Source organism: Equus przewalskii, chromosome 8 (assembly GCF_037783145.1).
Source record: "Equus przewalskii isolate Varuska chromosome 8, EquPr2, whole genome shotgun sequence".
In the NCBI taxonomy this organism is placed as follows: domain Eukaryota; kingdom Metazoa; phylum Chordata; class Mammalia; order Perissodactyla; family Equidae; genus Equus; species Equus przewalskii.
The window spans coordinates 3,314,939-3,332,581 of NC_091838.1; the positions used below are offsets into that span (position 1 = coordinate 3,314,939).

Here is a 17,643-nt window from a genome sequence, read left to right on the forward strand (position 1 = left end):
TGTCTCCTGGTTGAAACTTAACTGACACAATTATATCTTTTACAGTGTTTTTTTCTTACCAAGTCTTCTAAATCTGGTGTATATCATACTCTTACAGAATATCTCCATTCAGTCTGGCCCCATGACAAGTGACTGATGGCCATGTATGGCTGGTGGCTGCTGTATTGGGCAGCACAGCTCCAGATCCACCGAATTGTATCCCATTGCTGCAAGGTAAGGATCTAAAACGGAATTATTTTTTTCTCTTCATCCCAATTTCCCTTCCACCGTTTTCTCTATCTCATGAAGTGGCACCACCACCCACCCAGTTGCACAAATCAGAAATTTAATAATCATATTGATTCCTGTTCTCTTTCTCCTCTCACCTCTAAATTTTGTCTACTTTAACTCCTAAACAATCAGTTAATATGACAAAAAAACGAAAACTATACTATAAGCAAACAAAACTAAACACAAAAAACTGAACAAAAATACTAAAACTAAATTCTAAAGATGTACAGTTTTTGAAAGGTCTTTAGGCTATTTCTTCCTAATCAAAATTCCAGCTTCTTAAAAAATATCAACACTCCATATTAATAAAGATTTGATGAAATAAGCAGTCTCATAGACTGTTGGTAGCAATGTAAGATATCTTACATTTTCTGATCTTTCTGAAAACAATTTGGTAATTTAAATCAAGTATTTTAAGTGTTCATACCCTTACATCTTACTCCTAGGCATGCTCCCCAAGAAAATATTAGGAGATCCACTCAAAGATTCATGTGCAAGGATGTTCATCATGATGTATTTATAACAGGAAAAAATCTAAAAACAACAGAAATGCTAATGATAAGAGATTGAAATAACTTATTTTATATAAAAAAGATGTAACTTGGGGGGCCAGCCTGGTAGCGTGTTTCACGTGCTCCCCTTTGGCAGCCCAGGGTTTGCAGGTTTGGATCTTGGGTGTGGACCTAGCACCTCTCGTCAGCCATGCTGTGGAGGTGTCCCACATAAAATAGAGGAAGATGGGCACAGATGTTAGCTCAGCAACTATCTTCCTCAAGCAAAAAGAGGAGAATTGGCAACAGATGTTAGCTCAGGGCCAATCTTCCTCATACAAACACACACAAAAAGATGTAGTTTTAGAAAGATATCAAATATCATGTTTTTAAATATACTTTTTAACAAGTATTTTTGTTTATATTTATAGATTATAAATTTTTATCTAAACAGAAATTCCAATTTTTAATAAACAACACAGTATATTTACTTAGGAGAAAAAGGGTGCAAGAAATTTATTTTTAAAGATCTGAGTGGTGGAATTTATTCATTGTTCAGAAATATTTATTGGGTTCTCTTTATGCACCAGGCACTCTTTCAGGCACATGGGGCATCACAGCTGCACTAGCCAGCTTCTGAGATAGTCTTCAGTGCCCCTTGCCTGCTGGTATTCAACTCCGTCTGTAGTCTCTTTCCTCACTGAAAAGGACTAGCATGTGTGATTAATAAAATACAGTGGAAGCAATAGTGTGTGACTTCTTTTTTTTTTTTTTATAATACTCTTTTCTTAATGCTTTTTGGCGAGGAAGATTGGCCCTGAGCTAACATCTGTTGCCAATCTTCCTCTTTCTTTTCCTCCCCAAAGCCCCAGTACATAGTTGTATATCCTAGCTGTGGGTCCTTCTAGTTCTCCTATGTGGGATGTTGCCACAACATGGACTAATGAGCAGTACATAGGTCTGTGCCCAGGATCTGAACTGGTGAACCCTGGGCTGCCAAAGCAGAGTGCGTGAACTTAACCACTCAACCATGGGGCGGGCCCCAGTGTGTGACCTCTGAGTCTAGGTCATAAAAGACATTGCAGTTTCTCCCTTGCTCTCTTGGATCACTCAGTCTGGGAGTAGCCAGCTTCCACGTCACAAGGATGCTCAGTGGCCAGCACCAACCTGCAGGCATGCAAGGGAGATGCTTTGCAAGCAGATCCCCCAGCCCCAGTTGAGCCTTCAACTAACTGCAGCCCCAGCCAACATCTAACCGAAACCTCGTGAAAGACCCTGACCCAGGACCATCAGGCCAAGCCCCTCCTGAATTCCATACCCACTGAAATCATGAGATAATAAATGATGATTGCTGTTTTGAGTAACTAAACATTGGGGTGATTTATTATGTATTAGAAAACAAATATAGCAGCGAGCAAAACCAGATAAAAACCTCTGCCTTGATGGAACTTACATTCTAGCAGCAAAAGACAGGTAACACACAAAATAAGGAAACCATACGGTACGCTGCATGGGGACAATGGGATAGCAGAGATGGGGGGCAGGGATGTAGCAAGACACGTGGTTTACAGAGGCAGTTACGGAAGCCCTCACTGAGAAGACGACATTTGAGAGAAGACTAGAAACGGCTGAGGGAGGAGCATTGCACATGTTTAGGACCAGAGAGCTCCAGGCAGAAGGGTCGAGAAGCAAGAGCACACCTGGCATGATTACAGAGCAGTAAGAAAGCAGTAGGGGGTTGGAGGGTGCACATGGGGTTTCACAGTCACTGTCAGTACTTTGGCTTTTATTCCGGGTGACGTGGGGAAGACTGGAGCTTTTGAGCTGATGAACGTTTTAAAAGCAGGATCCCCCGGCTGCTGGGATAAGTAGAGCTCAAAGCGGGGGAACCAGTCAGAAAGCTGTGACGATTATCCAGATGAAAGAAAGATGATGTTGAGTTCGATCAGAATGCAACAACTGCTGGTTGTTCCTTTTCTTCTCCACTTTTCTGAATTTTCCAAATTTCTACAATGACTCTTCATGACTTTTCTAATCCAAAAAGAAAAAGAGTTTTTAAGGAGCCAAATGTTGGTGAAATACTCTAGCGTCTTCAGTATTTTTTGTTGTATTTATCATACTATATGTGCCCACATAATTCTTAGTTGGATCTCAACACAACAAAGAAAAGAATCCAAAACTGTTTACTTTAGCCTGTGTAGACTCTGAACATAATAATTTCAACTGGAAAACAAAATCATTGTTGAACTTTACACAGTTTGAGTGTTTACAGTATCAACCAAACTGGATAATTATAAAGCACAGCATCCTTTCTTTTTTTGCTTTTAAGCACTGGTGAAACGTGGACTGTCGAGCTGTAACTTAACAGCACACTGCCTTCCTTGCTTTTGCCAGTTTTCTCAGTTTTAACACCCACCTGCTAAATATTTCACAATTCCTGTAATTTTTAACCATTACTTGCATTTTAACCAAGCATCATAAAAAATGTGAAAGGACTTTGTGTGCCCTTTGAATATTTTTATTGCCCCTGTGATATGCATTTGACTGTCCTTCACCTTCAAATGTTTCTGTGCAAGCCCTCCTTTATGACCATCATTAGTGCAGGCTCGGGATTTCTAGGCATTTGGCCAAGAGATTCCTCTGGATAAAATCTGCTTAATCAAATTAAAAACATATTTGTCGACAACTCACTGCCAAGGAACAGTGCTACAAGAAGATTAATAAAAAGAAGTGTTCTTCTAGGGATTTTTTAGTCGTGCTAACGATTACAGAGCTCTGAAGTCATTTTTAGTAGATTGGCTACAATTCCTTCTCTGCTTTTGCACTTCAGGGAATTTTATTTCATTCAGCAAATGTTTATGCCACATCTCCCGTGCACTGGAATTATGGAATCCTGGATGGGGACACAAAGGTGATGGAGTGATGGACCCAGCCCCTAGAGAGTGCATTGACTAACTGAGACACAAACACACATACAGGTAATATGATATTTGAGTCATAGAAAGTACATAGTGAAACTCAAGCCTGTGACCTGCCTCCTGCGGCTTTATCCTAATCTGCAGAAGCGAGTCATTTCTCCTGCACTACAAAGGGTTAATCATCTCTTTTCTTTTACTAGTCCTTACCCTCCAGTATTTCCAGGAATTTGACCTAGATAGAAAGGTGGAGGGTCCTGTCTGTTCGGCTCTACTTTACTATATAGAACATGTTACAGATGTTTATTCTTAGTCTAAAAATTAATGCTTCTGTCCCTGAGGGGTTAAAGGAAAAAAGACCCCACATTTCCATAATCAATTATGAAAATTCTCATGATCTAATTGGCTCCTCACAAGAAATGCAGATTTCATTGGGAAGTAGCTTTACTATTTATTTGACCCACAAAGAAACTATACAGAAATGCAGAATGTATATCTTTTTTGTGACAGGAAGACTGGCCCTGAGCTAACATCTGTTGCCTGTTTTCCTCTTTTTGCTTGAAGAAGACTGGCCCTGAGCTAACATCTGTGCCAATCTTCCTCTATTATATGTGAGATGCCGCCACAGCATGGCTTGATGCATAGTGCTAGGTCAGCACCCGGGATGTGAACCTGTGTACCCCAGGCTGCTGAAGTGGAGCATGCAAGCTCAACCGCTACAGCACCAGGCTGGACCCTGCATATCACTTTTACTGACTGTCCTTCATGCACTGGGTACCCAGAGGAGGCACAGCAGATGCACTGTTATCCCAGGCTCTCCATCTCCTCATTAGGCCTTGTCATTTATGTCCTGGATCACTGCCTTCCTAACTGCAACCATCGTTTCTTCCAATCTGCTTTCATGCTGCCAAACTAAATGAGTGCCCTACAACAAGCCATACAACTCTGGGATGTGTGTGTGTGTGTGTGAGTGTGTGTGTATCAGGGGGTGTGAAAGGAAGGGGAGCCCTTCACTGCCTATAGAATAAGATCCCAAACTCTGCTATCTGCTTGTCTCCATCTTTTTTCTCCTCCTTCCTCCCTCCCTTCCTCCCTTCCTTCATAATTCAATCTAAAAGACAGTAGGTCTTAATAGGGGAGGGGACACGGCAGCATTCTAGGGAGGGTCAGAGCCTGAGCAGGGTGTGGAAACCATTTCTGCAGGTGGCAGCAGCCAGAATGGATGGTTTGAGCCGAGTGCGGGCGAGGAAGGAGCCTGCATGGGGTGGGGTGGGGTAGGTGGCCACAGTGAAGGAAGGTTGTTCACAAACAGATCGATCAAATGAGTACAATTAGTTAGAATCACAGGAGCCAGGTTTCTTACTGATGGGGAAGGAATTAATAAATATGGAAAGATAGAAAACTAAAATAAACCGTATCGTATTCAATTGGAATTGGAGATTCTGGCATGAACTCATGTTTTGTACATACTGGAATAAATACAGTTGGTAAGCTGTATGAATGTACATAAATAGGTAGAAAGACAATAAACAGTATGTACATACAGTCTTGCATCACTTAACGACGGGGATACATGCCAAGAAAAACCTCGTTAGGTGATTTCGTCCTTGTGCGAACATCATAGAGTGTACTCACACAAACCCAGATGACGTAGCCTACTACACACCCAGGCTTTATGGTACTAATTTTACGGGACCACTGTCATATATGAGAAGGCCTGGCAGCATCAACATCCCAGATCTTGTCTTCTGAATATCATTTTCCACTAAAGGGTGCCAGGGGTCCTTGGAGAAATGACTAATTCTAGAACTTGGGAAGCATAGGTCCAATGAGCCTGGAATGCTTTGTTGTGCCAGAAAGCAAGGAGGTGGTCAAAGAATGACAGGGACAGGTCAAAAGGATACCCTCATTGGCCAAATCTGGGACAATGTGAGCCTCAAAATAAGTTACGATAAAAGACTATAATCCACTGGACAAAATAGCAACCCATGAGCCCATACTGACATAAATAAATAAATGAGTAAATAAAAGAATAGAAGAGAAAGCTTTTACTTACAATGGAATGTCAACTGATGACTACGGAAGGAACAATGGAAATATAAAAATTACAATTTGACAATTATCATAGTAATAATTAATTCAGCCAGGAAACATCAATGTGTACCAAAACTAGCATATAAAAGTTTGATGAGGAATGGGATATTTACATAGTCCCAAATAGCTCCTCACAATACACTTACTGATTGAAAGGGGAAAAGGAGTACCTTTATAGTGAAGAAATCTGGCAGATAGCATATTAATCCAGTGATCAAAGTTGACGTCCCCCATAACGGGACAAATCAAAATCACATAGCACCTCATGGGATGCAGTGAGATCCCAGCATCACTTCTCTGGTATTTCCACCCCCCAAAAAGTATGTTTTGAATCTAATGATGAGGAAATAAGAGAAAAAAACACAACTAAGAACATTCTACGAAATAATTGGACCGTTATTTTCAAAAGAGTCAATCCAGGAAAGCCTGCACAAGATTGAGCTGCTCTTCCAGATAAGAGTTGACTAAAGAGACATGATAACAAAATGAAACACTTTATTCTGAATAGGATCTTTTTACTATAAAAGACATCATAGGGATAGTCGATGGAGTTTGAATGGCGACTGTGGATTAGACAGTAGTAATGTATCCATGTTAATTTCCTGATTTTTGATGGCTGTGTTATTATGTAGGAGAATATCCTTATTTGTAGGAAGTACACACTAAAGTATACGGGGTCAAGGGGGCCTCCTGTCAGTAACTTACTCTCAAATGGTTCAGAAAAAAAGCTTGTATTATTCTTGTAATTTTTCAGTAAGCTTAAAACTACTTCAAAATCAAAATCAAATAAACCATTCTTGGTTGTCAAGGCCCTTCATTAGCTCATCTTACCAGCCTCATTTGTAGGGCATCTCCACATCCCCACTCCTGCAGCCACATTGGACTGCTCCCCTCCTGCAAACATAGCATGTCCATTTCTGGGTCTGTGGCTTGCTTATGTCATACTCTATTTCTACAAGGCTTATAGCTCCATTTTTGCCCAACAAATGCTTGAGTGTAAGAAGCATATAACTCTTAAATGCTTGAGTGTAAGCATATCAGAAACATCATAAAACTTAAATATTTAAATTGATTTAAATCTGGCTCCAAACTTTCACTGTTTAATTTGGCATAAAAGTTTCATCTCAGTCTCAAGCACATGGGAAGCAGGTGGCTTACCCAGGACCCAGGAAATGCAAACTTTCTCTAGTCTTCAGTCCATCACAGCCGCTGCTGAGGTGCTCAATATCCGAGTCCAGGTTTCATTTGAAGGCGGAAAGCTCCATCCTTTCCAGGACACCTGTTGGTGAGGGAGGTTATGCTACTGCTCCTCAGGCCACGGTGCTGTGTGCCACAGGGTCCTACGTCTCAATCAAGCACGGGCAGAAAACCCCTAACCACCCTCTCCCCAGCCACTTCTTCAGTCTCCGGCAGCTCATCTTCTCCCCTAGAATTCTGCTATTTCCCTTTTCCATTCCCTAAGAAGATCCAGGTAGGAATGTCTCCTAGGTATCTGCAAACGTCCATTTTCAGTCCAGAAACATGAAAACCATTGATAACCATCACAGGCAAGGAAAGCCAAACTCATTATGTAAAGGTTTAGCAGTCTGAGAAAGCTGGAAGGAAAAGCGCCTTCCATTCTTTCAAGCCTATTGCTTTGAGGATAAAACAGTAAGTCGACCAATTACGCCACCATGCTGCTCTTCTCCTAAGATGGCTTACTCACGTTTTTCTAAAGTTGTACAACTGGTAAAGGGCCAGACAGGAAATATTTCAGGCTTTGCAGGCTACATGGTCCCTGTTGCAACTACTCGACTCTGCCATTGTAGCGTGAAAGCTGCCCCAGATAACACGGAAATGAGCGTGGCCATGTCCAGCAAAAGTGTGCTTATGGACGCTGAAATACGAATTCAGTAAAATGTTCATGCGTCATAGCATGTTGTTCTTATTTTGATTTTTTTGTCATTTTCAAATGTAAAACCATTCTTTGCTCATGGGCCCTACAAAAATAAGCAGTGGGCCGGATCCGGCCTTTGAGCTGCAGTTTCTCGATTTCTGCTCTAAGACAATCAGATGAGAACTTTAACATGAATGTTTCCAGAATTCAGAATTATTTCCTTCCATTACTAGCACATTTTGGTGCATTTATCATAGTGCTTAGTACTTTCTGTCAAGAATAATCATTTCGTGTGCATGCATCTGTCTGGCCAGGTGACCGTGCTCTCTTTAAGAAGAAATGGTTGCGTACTCCTTTGAGCTCCCACAGAGCCTGTGTTCAAACTGTTTCCACTGAGTGAAACTGAGTGGTGGGGAGAAAAGGCTGAATAGAGGAAGCAAGTTTATTATGAAGAATGTCTATACAAGGCTGGCTTTGTTCCAGCAGAGAGCTGTGAGTTTTGTTATAGATGGTTTGTAATTATCTATGTGTGCTCTCATTTTCTTCTTCTCCCTAATGATCTTTCTTGACTGGTTGAATTGCTTCCAAGACAGTTCTGTGAGGAGCAGGTCTGTATAAAGAACTCTCCATTGCTGAGTCTCGACAAGGAAACTAAGGTTTCCAAAAGATGTTTTTTCCATTAATGATTTATTCATCTTTAAGATTGTTAGAAAACCTGGACATATGATATTTGCATGCATTTTTAAAGATTAGTAAACTCAAAGCTATTTTTTATTTAGATATATATATAGTTCTTTGTATATATAGGATTAATTTAGTTCACAGGTAAACGGGTTTTAGAAAATTACCATGCTTCTTTCTTTTGTCTTAGTAATCCCTTATGCTTTCATGTTTTGTATTTTCTTAACTTTGCACGATAATCCTGTGAAGTCGGTTGGACAGGAGTAGACTTAAGACTCTTTCAGCTAGGAGTGGTTTTAAAAAGAAAAAGACCCAAGATAGTTTAAGCCAAAAAACTCCACACTGTTTTAGCTCAGGTAACTGAGAAGTCCAGGAATGGGTCTCTCTTGCGCCTACGGCTGAATCCAAAGACTCAAACGACAGCCTCAGGGTCCTGTATTCTATTGTTCAGCTCTGTTTTCTTTTGTGTCATGCTCCCCGCATTCTCCCACAGCAGACAAGCTTCCTGCAAGTTGCTGGAGAAGACAGCTGCTAGTAGTCTGGGTTTCACATCAGCCCAGCACAAAGACACTAAGTGCAAAAGACAGCACTCTCCACTAGCTCTAGGCAGAAAATCTTTAGAGAGGACGGTAATTAGCCACCCAACCAGGACCACTTAATGGGAGGACAGGGGTTCCCCAGAAAGCGGTGCTAAGGGACTGGCCTGTGGCCGAGTGGTCAAGTTCACGCACTCTGCTTCTGCGGCCCACGGTTTCACGGGTTCAGATCCTGGGCAGGGACATGGCACCGCTCATCAGGCCACCCAAGGCGGTGTCCCACATAGCAGAGCCAGAAGGACCTACAACTAGAATATACAACTACGTACTGGGGGACTTTGGGGAGGAGAAGAAGAAAAAAGAAAGAAAGAAGATCGGCAAGAGATGTTAGCTCAGGTGCCAATCTTTAAAAAAAAAAAACAAAGGGACGCTGCAAATAATGAATGTTCTCTGAAGTGGGTATATTCTCTGATGGCCATCTACCTATGGGAAAGGGAGGCCCAGTGAAACGAAGCAACTTTTCCAGGTCACACTGTGGTTGGGGACAGAGGTAAAATGGAAATCCTTGCCTCCTCACTCAGACATCATAAGAGCCTCTGCTCTTGCTGGTATAAACATACCGTTTCTTTGGTGCATGCATCTCTAGCTCACCATTTCAAAATAAACAGTAGGCCCATATATTTCATAAACACTATAATGTCACTCCAGCTATTTTTTTGACTTCGGCATATACATCAGTAACTTCACATTTGAGGAACCATAATTATACCTGACTCATTTGCCTCCGTATTCGTGGATAACCGGCCTTGGGGAAGAATCGAATGGTTTTCTGTAGCTTTGGTTTTGTTTTGGGATTGCCTGCACACATTACGGGCATTTTAAACTAGCATTCTCAGGTGTTTTCTAAAAGTCACTCTTTAGAAAAAATACAAAATTGAATAAAAATACATTGACAAGTAATCATTCCCGTTTCCTTAATATATCCCATAATTTTTTGTGGCGGACATAAACATAATAAGACGATTTCCTGTAAAAGCGGCCCATCCTTCCAGAAGCAGGCAAGGGGCTGACCTGGCGAAAGAGCGCGTGCCCGGGGGTCAGACCGACGATTCTAGTTTGGCTTTGTCAATTATCCGTTGTGTGGATACCCGCAGACGGCTTAAACTCTGAGGTTTAGCAGCATCCTCGCTTGCAAAAGGGGAGCGGTGTTATGGCCTTATTTTGATGCTCAGAGCGGAGTGTTACAAAATGATACAAAATGATGATAATAAATGTCAGTCCGTCTACATTTGTTTAAAATCTGACTTTTCCAATGACCTCAACAAAATAAGTAGAAAAACATGTGAACACTGTCACTTTAATGGAGACATCATCCCCCTGCACGAATTGAGTCAGTTTTCTAGAAAACTCAACCCAGAACGTCTTACTGGGAAACATGCACACAGACACACAACCGGAAGGCAAAAACGTTTCTTCCAAGTGTTTCTAAGCTCCCTGACACCTGTTCTACGACCTCTCTTATTTCTCGTGCCTCCGCCGCGCTGTGAGAAGCTCCCTCTCTGAAGCAAGGAAAGCACAGGGAGAAGAGCCGTGCCACCCCCGCTCCCGACAAATGTCCCTTCCGTCACGGCCCGGGATGCGGTCCAGCCGCGGGCTCGCGACCCTCTGCCGGAGCGGGTCGGAGGGCCGGGCACTCGCGCCACGGCCTCCACGGCCCCGACGGCTCCGACACCGCGGGGGCTCCGTGCCCGCGCCCGCCCCGGGAAACCGAGCCTCCAGTTCGCGGGAGCCTTGCGGACGCCCGCAACCCCGAGCCCAGCAAGCGATGCCAACGGGGCGGGGCTTTCCCGTGGTGGGCGGAGCTTAGCCCTGTGGGCGGGGCTTAGCCGTGTTCGGGAGACGGGCTCTGCGGTCGAGGGTTGGCCCCGTGGGCGGGACTACGCTCGGTGGATGGGAACCTCCTCGCGGAGGGACTACGTTTTGTGGGTGGGGCTACGGCCGGTGGGCGTGGCTTGCCTCCGCGTGGGACGCGCGCTCGTTGGAGGCGACGCCGCTCCGTGGGCGGGGCTACTGCCAGTGGGCGTGGCTTTTCTCTGTCTACCTCTCGAACTCAATGGCATCTCGGCTCGGTGGGCGTGGCTCTATCAGTGGGCGGGGCCTATCTCCCTGTAGGCCCGTGCTCAATGGAGCGACTCCCGACTGTGGGCGGGGCTTATCTCCGTGTAGACCTGAACTCAATGGAGGCGACTCACCTCGGTGGGCGTGGCTCGCTCGGTGGGCGTGGCTTCTCCGTCTGGAGCCTGCGCTCAATGGATGCGGCTCCGCCTGTGGGCGTGGCTCGCCCGGCGGGCGGGACTGCGGCCCGTGTGAGGACTCCTGACTGGCTCCCTCCTTCCGGAACTTCCTGGCCGGCTGCGTGCGGACGGCGTCCCCGGGAGCCGGAGGGGCGGCCGAGGGTCCGCGGGTCCCGTGAGGGGTACGTAAGGACGTCCTCCGGAGGGCCGGAGTGTAGCGCGCGGGGCGGGGCGGACGGCTTCGTGCCCGGGCCTGGTGCTCGGGTGGCTCCGGCGGCGGCGCGTGCAGGCCAGCCGGAGCCCGGTCCCTGCACGGCCTTCGGCCCTCGGCGGGTCCGTGGTCAGTCTGTGGTGTCTGGATCCCGTCCCCCTGGTCGGTCCCGCTCCCCGGGCCTCCCGCAGCGTCCCCGCCGTGCGCTGTCCGTCCCGGCGCCGTCACGTGCGTCTCGCGCCTGCGCGTTTCACGGGTGTGCGCATCCGCGCCGCACCGCAGCTGGTGCACCGTGGTTGACTCGTGCACAGAGGAGTGATAGCATTTGGGGTACTCTTGGAAGGACTTTGGATTACTGCGTTTGAGGGGATTTATTATGTGTATTTTCTACTTCTTTTGTAATCGTGGATTTTCTACTGTGTTCGTTTTTTTAAGTGGACGTGGTGTTGGGGTTCAAAAGCATTGCTGGCTCTGTTAAGTAGTTTCCTGAAGGCTAGACGTTGCAGGAGGATATAGGTTTCGGTCAGGAGATACAATGTGAGCGAAGGAAAGAAAGGCCGAATGTACAAAGTGTCTCCGAAAACAAATGGTAGACGAGGCTGGGGTGTATAGGGAGGGAGCAGATACATTGACAGGTTTATGCGGGATGCCGGGACAAAGCGTGTTGCTCCTTAGGCATTGAAGAGCCGCTGGAGGTCTTCACCCTCGGGAGGCTCTTCACACAGCGCTGTGCAGCACAGCCTGGAACGCGGGTGACTTTAAGTCAGGGGTTGGCGATCTTTCTGGGAAGGGCTAGATCGTAAATCTAGGCTTTGCGGGCCACAGTTGTAGCAGGAAAGCAGCCATAGAAAATAATTCAATATGTATAGGTAGCTGTGTCCTAATGAAACTTTATTTACAAAGACAAGTGCCTGACTTTATTTGGTCCATGTGCATATTTGGCCCCAACCCATGGTCTAACCAAATAGTCCTAGGGACTATCGCAGTGACCCGGACATCATGTTTTTGTATTGCATTTTTACTCATGAATGAGAGGCTGTATCATCACGTAATGTGAGCTCTGGGTCTAGTCTGCCTAGCTTTGAATCCTGGCATTCCCTGATTACTAACATTGTGACACTGGGCAAATTCACTTCTCTTTGCGGTCGTTTTTTTGATCTGTAAAGTGGAGATAAAATAATACCTCCCAGTAAATTAGTTAAAGCACGTAAAATCTTAGCACAGTGTTCACATAGTCAAAGCTCAATAAATCTTAACGGTTAATATTTTTTAAAATTGTTCCTCACATGTATTGTTAAATATAGATTTGAGAGATGTTTCTAAGGTAGAATTTACGAGCTTAGTGTGTGTTTAGCTATAGAATGAAGAGGACATCTGAAGTTTGAAGGCAAGAGCCATTCACATAGAGGTGATTATGGAAGTTGTGAAAGTAATTTAACAGAGAGGGGGAGGTAGGAAGTGCAGGACTAAGGACTGATTTAGAGGAGGTGCATGCACACGGGAGAGAAAGTGGGGCAAGTAAAAGGGAATGAAAAAGAAGGAAGGAGACAGAGTCCGTCCTGGAGTCTGCTCGGAACCAGAATGGTACAGTCGTATGTCATTAGCAGAGGGATAGTTGCTGACAGTTAACATGGTCGGATGCTGACAGAGCTGGAAAAGAAATTGTGTGGATTGATTAATTGATGAGCTCGAGCAGCAAAAGTGACTGGGTGCCCGCTGTGGGCTGAGTGCTGGAGATGCAGAGGAGGGTTAGATAGACACTACATCAAACAGCAGGAAATCTAGAAGAGGCAGAAGATGTGGAAATAATTCAATGCGTGCAGCAACCTTAGAAATAATTAGAAGTAAGATGGGATTTGTAGATTTAACTGGTACCTTTATTTTCAAAACTTAAGTTGATTTATAGTTCATAAAGGTGGGCAGCCTAATTGAGCTCCTTTTCTTTCTTTCCTAGACAATGGCCAAGAACAAACTAAGAGGGCAGAAGTCCAGGAATGTATTTCACATAGCCAGCCAAAAAAACTTCAAGGTTAAAAATAAAGCAAAACCCGTTACCACTAATCTTAAGAAGGTGAGTATTAAAGTACTCTAACTTTATTGTTTACAAGCAAAGCATGATAGTAAAGCTACTGAAAAGCTGATGCTATTCTTTAAAACAGGTTCTTAGCCTTTCCTACAAAGGGAAGATGATTTTATATGTTTGTTTAAAAAAAAAAAGACAAAAAGCCTCCCTTTCTTGAATCCAAATGTATGAAAAGTAAAAAGCATTTTAACTGCAAATATGTGAGACTCCAAATAACAGTTAAATAGTTATGTCAGAGCATAGGAATCATAAAAAAACATGCTATGGAAAACAGTTCTTAGCTCTGAACTCAAATATATTTAAGAACCTCTTAACACAGCCAAGACCTGGAATGTCAGTCAGCACCCATTCTTTTTCACCTCAGAATTCTTATTTCTCTGAAGATATGTAAAACTGAGACAGAAATCTGTGAAATGAAGATAAAATATTTTGTTTCTTAAAATGCAACATTTGAAAAGAGAGGAGTTTCTTTATCTCCTTTGTTTTTATTTCAAAACATTTAGGAAATGGGAAATTTCTTGATCACAATTAAGTAGATTCTTTAAGAAAATGTTTTCAAGTTTAAGTCATAGGTGGAGTCAGCTCTCCATGACTTAGTAATTATCATAGCAGTCCATAGAAATGTAACAGTTTATTGTTCAGTTTTCATGACCTATCTGAGTTCAGCTTTTATGACTTTGCAAATGCTATAAAGGAAATAAAGGGGTGACATGAGCCGAGTTTGGGAGTGACAGTTTTACATAGAATTGTCTTCAAAGTCAACAGTGAAGCCAAGATCTGAATGATAAGGAGCTGGAAATGCAAAGACCTGGGAAGTGCTGGGAGCAGCATGTTCTAGGCAGAGAGAATAGCAAGTGCGGAGGCCCCAGGCAAGGGAAGAGCTTGGCGTCTTCGGGGAAGATTGCTTCCATAGTAAGTACTAGAAGCTTTGTGGATGCTAATGAAAAAGCTCTAAGAGAGGGAGATCTGTGGGTAGGCAGCCTGGTTGGAGAAAGGATCAAATAATCTTCTCAGAAAGTAGCCTAACTTACTAGGGGGAGGTTGTAAGGTCACCAAGCACTACAGAAATGGTAAATTGAAGTTTGTGGTCATGAATTTCAAGTGAAGCCAGTGGGCCAGTTATGATTTTCTACAGCTTCAGTTTTAGGTTCAGAAAAGGCTGATGCAAATTGAGTTTGACTAGGTTGCCAGGCGAGTTCGATTAAGGGAGGGGAGAGAAGGAAGGTTAAGAGAGTGTAAAGAAGTGATTGATGAAATGATGGCCATGGAATCTGTGTGGCTTTTAAAGGAAAAAGTGAAGATGTGAAAAACAGTGAAATTGGTGGCAAAAGGTTTCAGTGAGATTTGAGAATTGTCAATAAACTAAGTGAACTAGAAAGACAGATGGAGCAGTTAGTTACAGGTAATGATGCAGCCTAACGTAACCCATGGGAGTGGATGGCTGAGGTGCGCGGTGGAAAGGATCTTTGGAGATGAGATGAGACCTGAAGGGTTAAGAGGCCGTAGGATTAGATTTCTGTTGAAACTGCTAAGCAGTGACGCCAGGCCTGAGGTCAGTGAGCCAAGGTTTGAGATCTCTCATGAGGAGCAAGTATGATGGTGTTGGCAGGGGACAGTATGAGGAAAGGGATGTCAGAATGTCCTGATGCCTGAGGTGCAAAGGAGCTGAGCGTTCTGAAGGAGAAATGGTTTAGGACCAGCAGGACAAACAGGAAACAGAACCTTGTGTGTGAAATTTCCCACTAGGAGTCTAAGAATTTTAGTGTGAATTATCCCCACAGATTGGTAGGGGGATAAAAGAGTTTTTACATCTTTTGGTTTATCAAGGTTGAATTAAGGTAGAATATGTTTTATCGCTAATGGTTATAAGATGATGAATTAATGTTCTTTTTCTTTTTTAAAAGATAAACATTGTGAATGATGAAAAAGTGAACAGAATGAATAAAGCTTTTGTAGATATACAAAAGGAACTTGCACATTTCTCGAGATGCCTTTCCCTTGAGCCTCTGCAGAAACAGCTGGTGAGTACAAATCATATCCTTTTGTTATAGCTAATAAATTAAACTCCAGATTTTCAAGGCCTGTAAGTTGCATGTAGTTTTTAGTGCCTGGCTCTCTAGGATACCTGGCTATGAAGGATGCAGAGCCTATTCAGTCATGTTCAGACTCTAAACCTTTGAGTCCAACTAGGAGAATTTATTGTTCTACTTCCAAATGTATGACTAGGAGAAATTAAATTGGATAATGGATTATATATGTCATTTTTGTATCTAAATTTTTTTGTGTGAGGAAGATTGGCCCTGAGCTAACATCTGTTGCCAGTCTTCCTCTTTTTGCTGGAGGAAGATTGTCGCTGAACTAACATCTGTGCCGGTCTTTCTCTATTTTACGTGGGATGCCTCCACAGTGTGGCTTGATGAGCGGTGCTAGGTCCGTACCTGGGATGCGAACCTGTGAACCCCGGGCCGCGAAAGCACGTGAACTTAACCACTACGCCACTGGGCTGGCCCCCTCTAAATTTTTAATGTAGATGTTGTTACCTATTTTTGTTAGATAGCCACTGTTATCTAAATTTTTAAATATAATGCTTTTCTCCCTCCAGATTCCTCCGCAGTGCCAGGAAAACGAACCAGTTAATGTTGACGAAGCTACAAGATTAATGGCTCAGTTGTAATACACTGATGATGCATCCAATTCCCCAAAAAGACCAATAAATTAAATGTTTTATACAATTTTATTTTTAAAAATCTTGTTAATGTACAGGCATTGGCACATTTTAAAAACAAACTACATAAACAGATCTTTCCTATAATCTAGGAAAGTGGAATGTCAGAAGTCAACAAAATGTGATAAACTTAAAGTGCTAAAACAGAAGGCACTTCACAAAATCTGTTCACTGAAACAGGAACATAGCCTGGTTTACATCCTTCACTTTAGAAGTGGCAGTGAATGTCTGGCGTGGAGGACACAGAAATGGGGACAGTTTCATGGCAGTAAAAATGTAAGACAGACAAGTGATGAGCCCTTGGCCAAACTTTCTGTTTTTGATGACCTAAAGTCTACTTTAACTCTCCTCTTCTAAGAGGAAAAAAACAGAAGGATTCAGAATTGGAAGAAAAGTTGAAATCCCAGAATGTGATTACTTAAGGGTGGTGGGGGGCTGGTGGCTATTTAATCACTTTTTATCATGAAGCAGAGCCCTTTGCTTGATGGTTGAAGTTTTGTGAAGTAAAAAAGAGAAAGTATTAGGGAAGAACACTTCAGAATCAGTGAACTAAAAAGGTGTTACATTCATTATTTTAAATACTTAGGTTATTAAGAAGTCTAAAAGGTTACACAGTTAGAGGTAGATAAGAGTCCCGAGTTGCTGTGGAATCTAATAATTTAGTATCTGGACATCAAACAGATCGCACACTCCTTCATTATCGTCTAGATTAAAGTTGTAGTCATCTGCCGGGGTGGGAGAGAGCCGGAGGAGCGGAAACACTGCAAGCAAAACACAAATTGCCTGTTAAAGATGGTTTCTGCAGACGCGTAATGGTGTTTAGCAGAAAACACTCTCAAATACATCAGTCCTCGTCAAGCTATGTTTCTATGGTACACAGGAATTTAGGAAAATAACGATGAAATTAATGAGTTGTATTTAGTGTATGTTTTGAAAGATTCATCATAGGTATTAGCTTGAGAAATAGAAGTTAAAATTTTTATTGGTTGAACGTGTTACTAAAATATATGATTCAAAAGCTGGTCAAAGTGTTTTCTCTGATCTGCTGAATTAGCTCCCACTTTGAGAACAGAAGCAGGAGCTAGAATTAAACTTCCTGATGTTCCTGCTTCTACAGAAACGTTGACTAAATTTCCAAGTGCTTACTGTACCATTTGCTAATTTAACAGCTGCCACTTCCTAGGTCTCAGCTGTATTTGTTAGGAGCCAGGACTTTGAATTTAAGAACTTAACAGAAAGGTGAAGCCCACAGAGTAATTATGAAAGTAATTAGAATACGGTAGCTAATTGATTTTTAAGAATTATTTCAGATTAGATGATGACATGGCGAATATTCGTAATAGTTCGGTGACTTCACATGGGCAGCCTGAAATTGGCCGTGGTGGAAGTATTTACACAACTGGTTTTCAGATGACCTGTTCACTTAAATTATTTTACTCCTGGCCAGATTCTTCAGGAGTGAAAAGG

At 43.1% G+C, this 17,643-nt stretch overlaps 3 protein-coding genes across 6 annotated transcripts in view; 1 reads left to right on the plus strand and 2 right to left on the minus strand.

The window, feature by feature from the left end:
- Positions 1-2,115: 2,115 nt before the first annotated feature.
- On the minus strand, positions 2,116-13,000 carry LOC103543779 (soluble scavenger receptor cysteine-rich domain-containing protein SSC5D-like). Its single transcript, XM_070632427.1, has 4 exons — positions 12,957-13,000; positions 11,116-11,723; positions 6,929-7,049; positions 2,116-2,792 (listed from the first exon to the last, which is right to left on the minus strand). Exons 1-3 carry the CDS (start codon positions 12,998-13,000, stop codon positions 7,012-7,014), a joined length of 690 nt encoding a protein of 229 aa, XP_070488528.1. The 3' UTR covers positions 2,116-2,792; positions 6,929-7,011.
- On the plus strand, positions 11,204-16,183 carry RBIS (ribosomal biogenesis factor). 2 transcript variants are annotated; one of them, XM_008510628.2, is made up of 4 exons: positions 11,204-11,339; positions 13,323-13,439; positions 15,356-15,472; positions 16,054-16,183. In XM_008510628.2, the coding sequence occupies exons 2-4, from the start codon at positions 13,326-13,328 to the stop codon at positions 16,123-16,125; spliced, it is 303 nt and encodes a 100-aa protein (XP_008508850.1). In that variant the 5' UTR covers positions 11,204-11,339; positions 13,323-13,325; the 3' UTR covers positions 16,126-16,183. The 2 variants fall into 2 exon arrangements, with proteins under 2 accessions (XP_008508850.1, XP_070487539.1); XM_070631438.1 differs by lacking the exon at positions 11,204-11,339 and adding an exon at positions 11,585-11,698.
- Positions 16,167-17,643, minus strand: part of E2F5 (E2F transcription factor 5) — a 35,047-nt gene continuing 33,570 nt past the window's right edge. For all 3 annotated transcript variants that reach the window (XM_070631428.1, XM_070631430.1, XM_070631429.1), the window contains exon 8: positions 16,167-16,937. In XM_070631428.1, the coding sequence (XP_070487529.1) occupies positions 16,828-16,937 (110 nt within the window). In that variant the 3' untranslated portion in view covers positions 16,167-16,827. The remainder of the gene's footprint in view (positions 16,938-17,643) is intronic.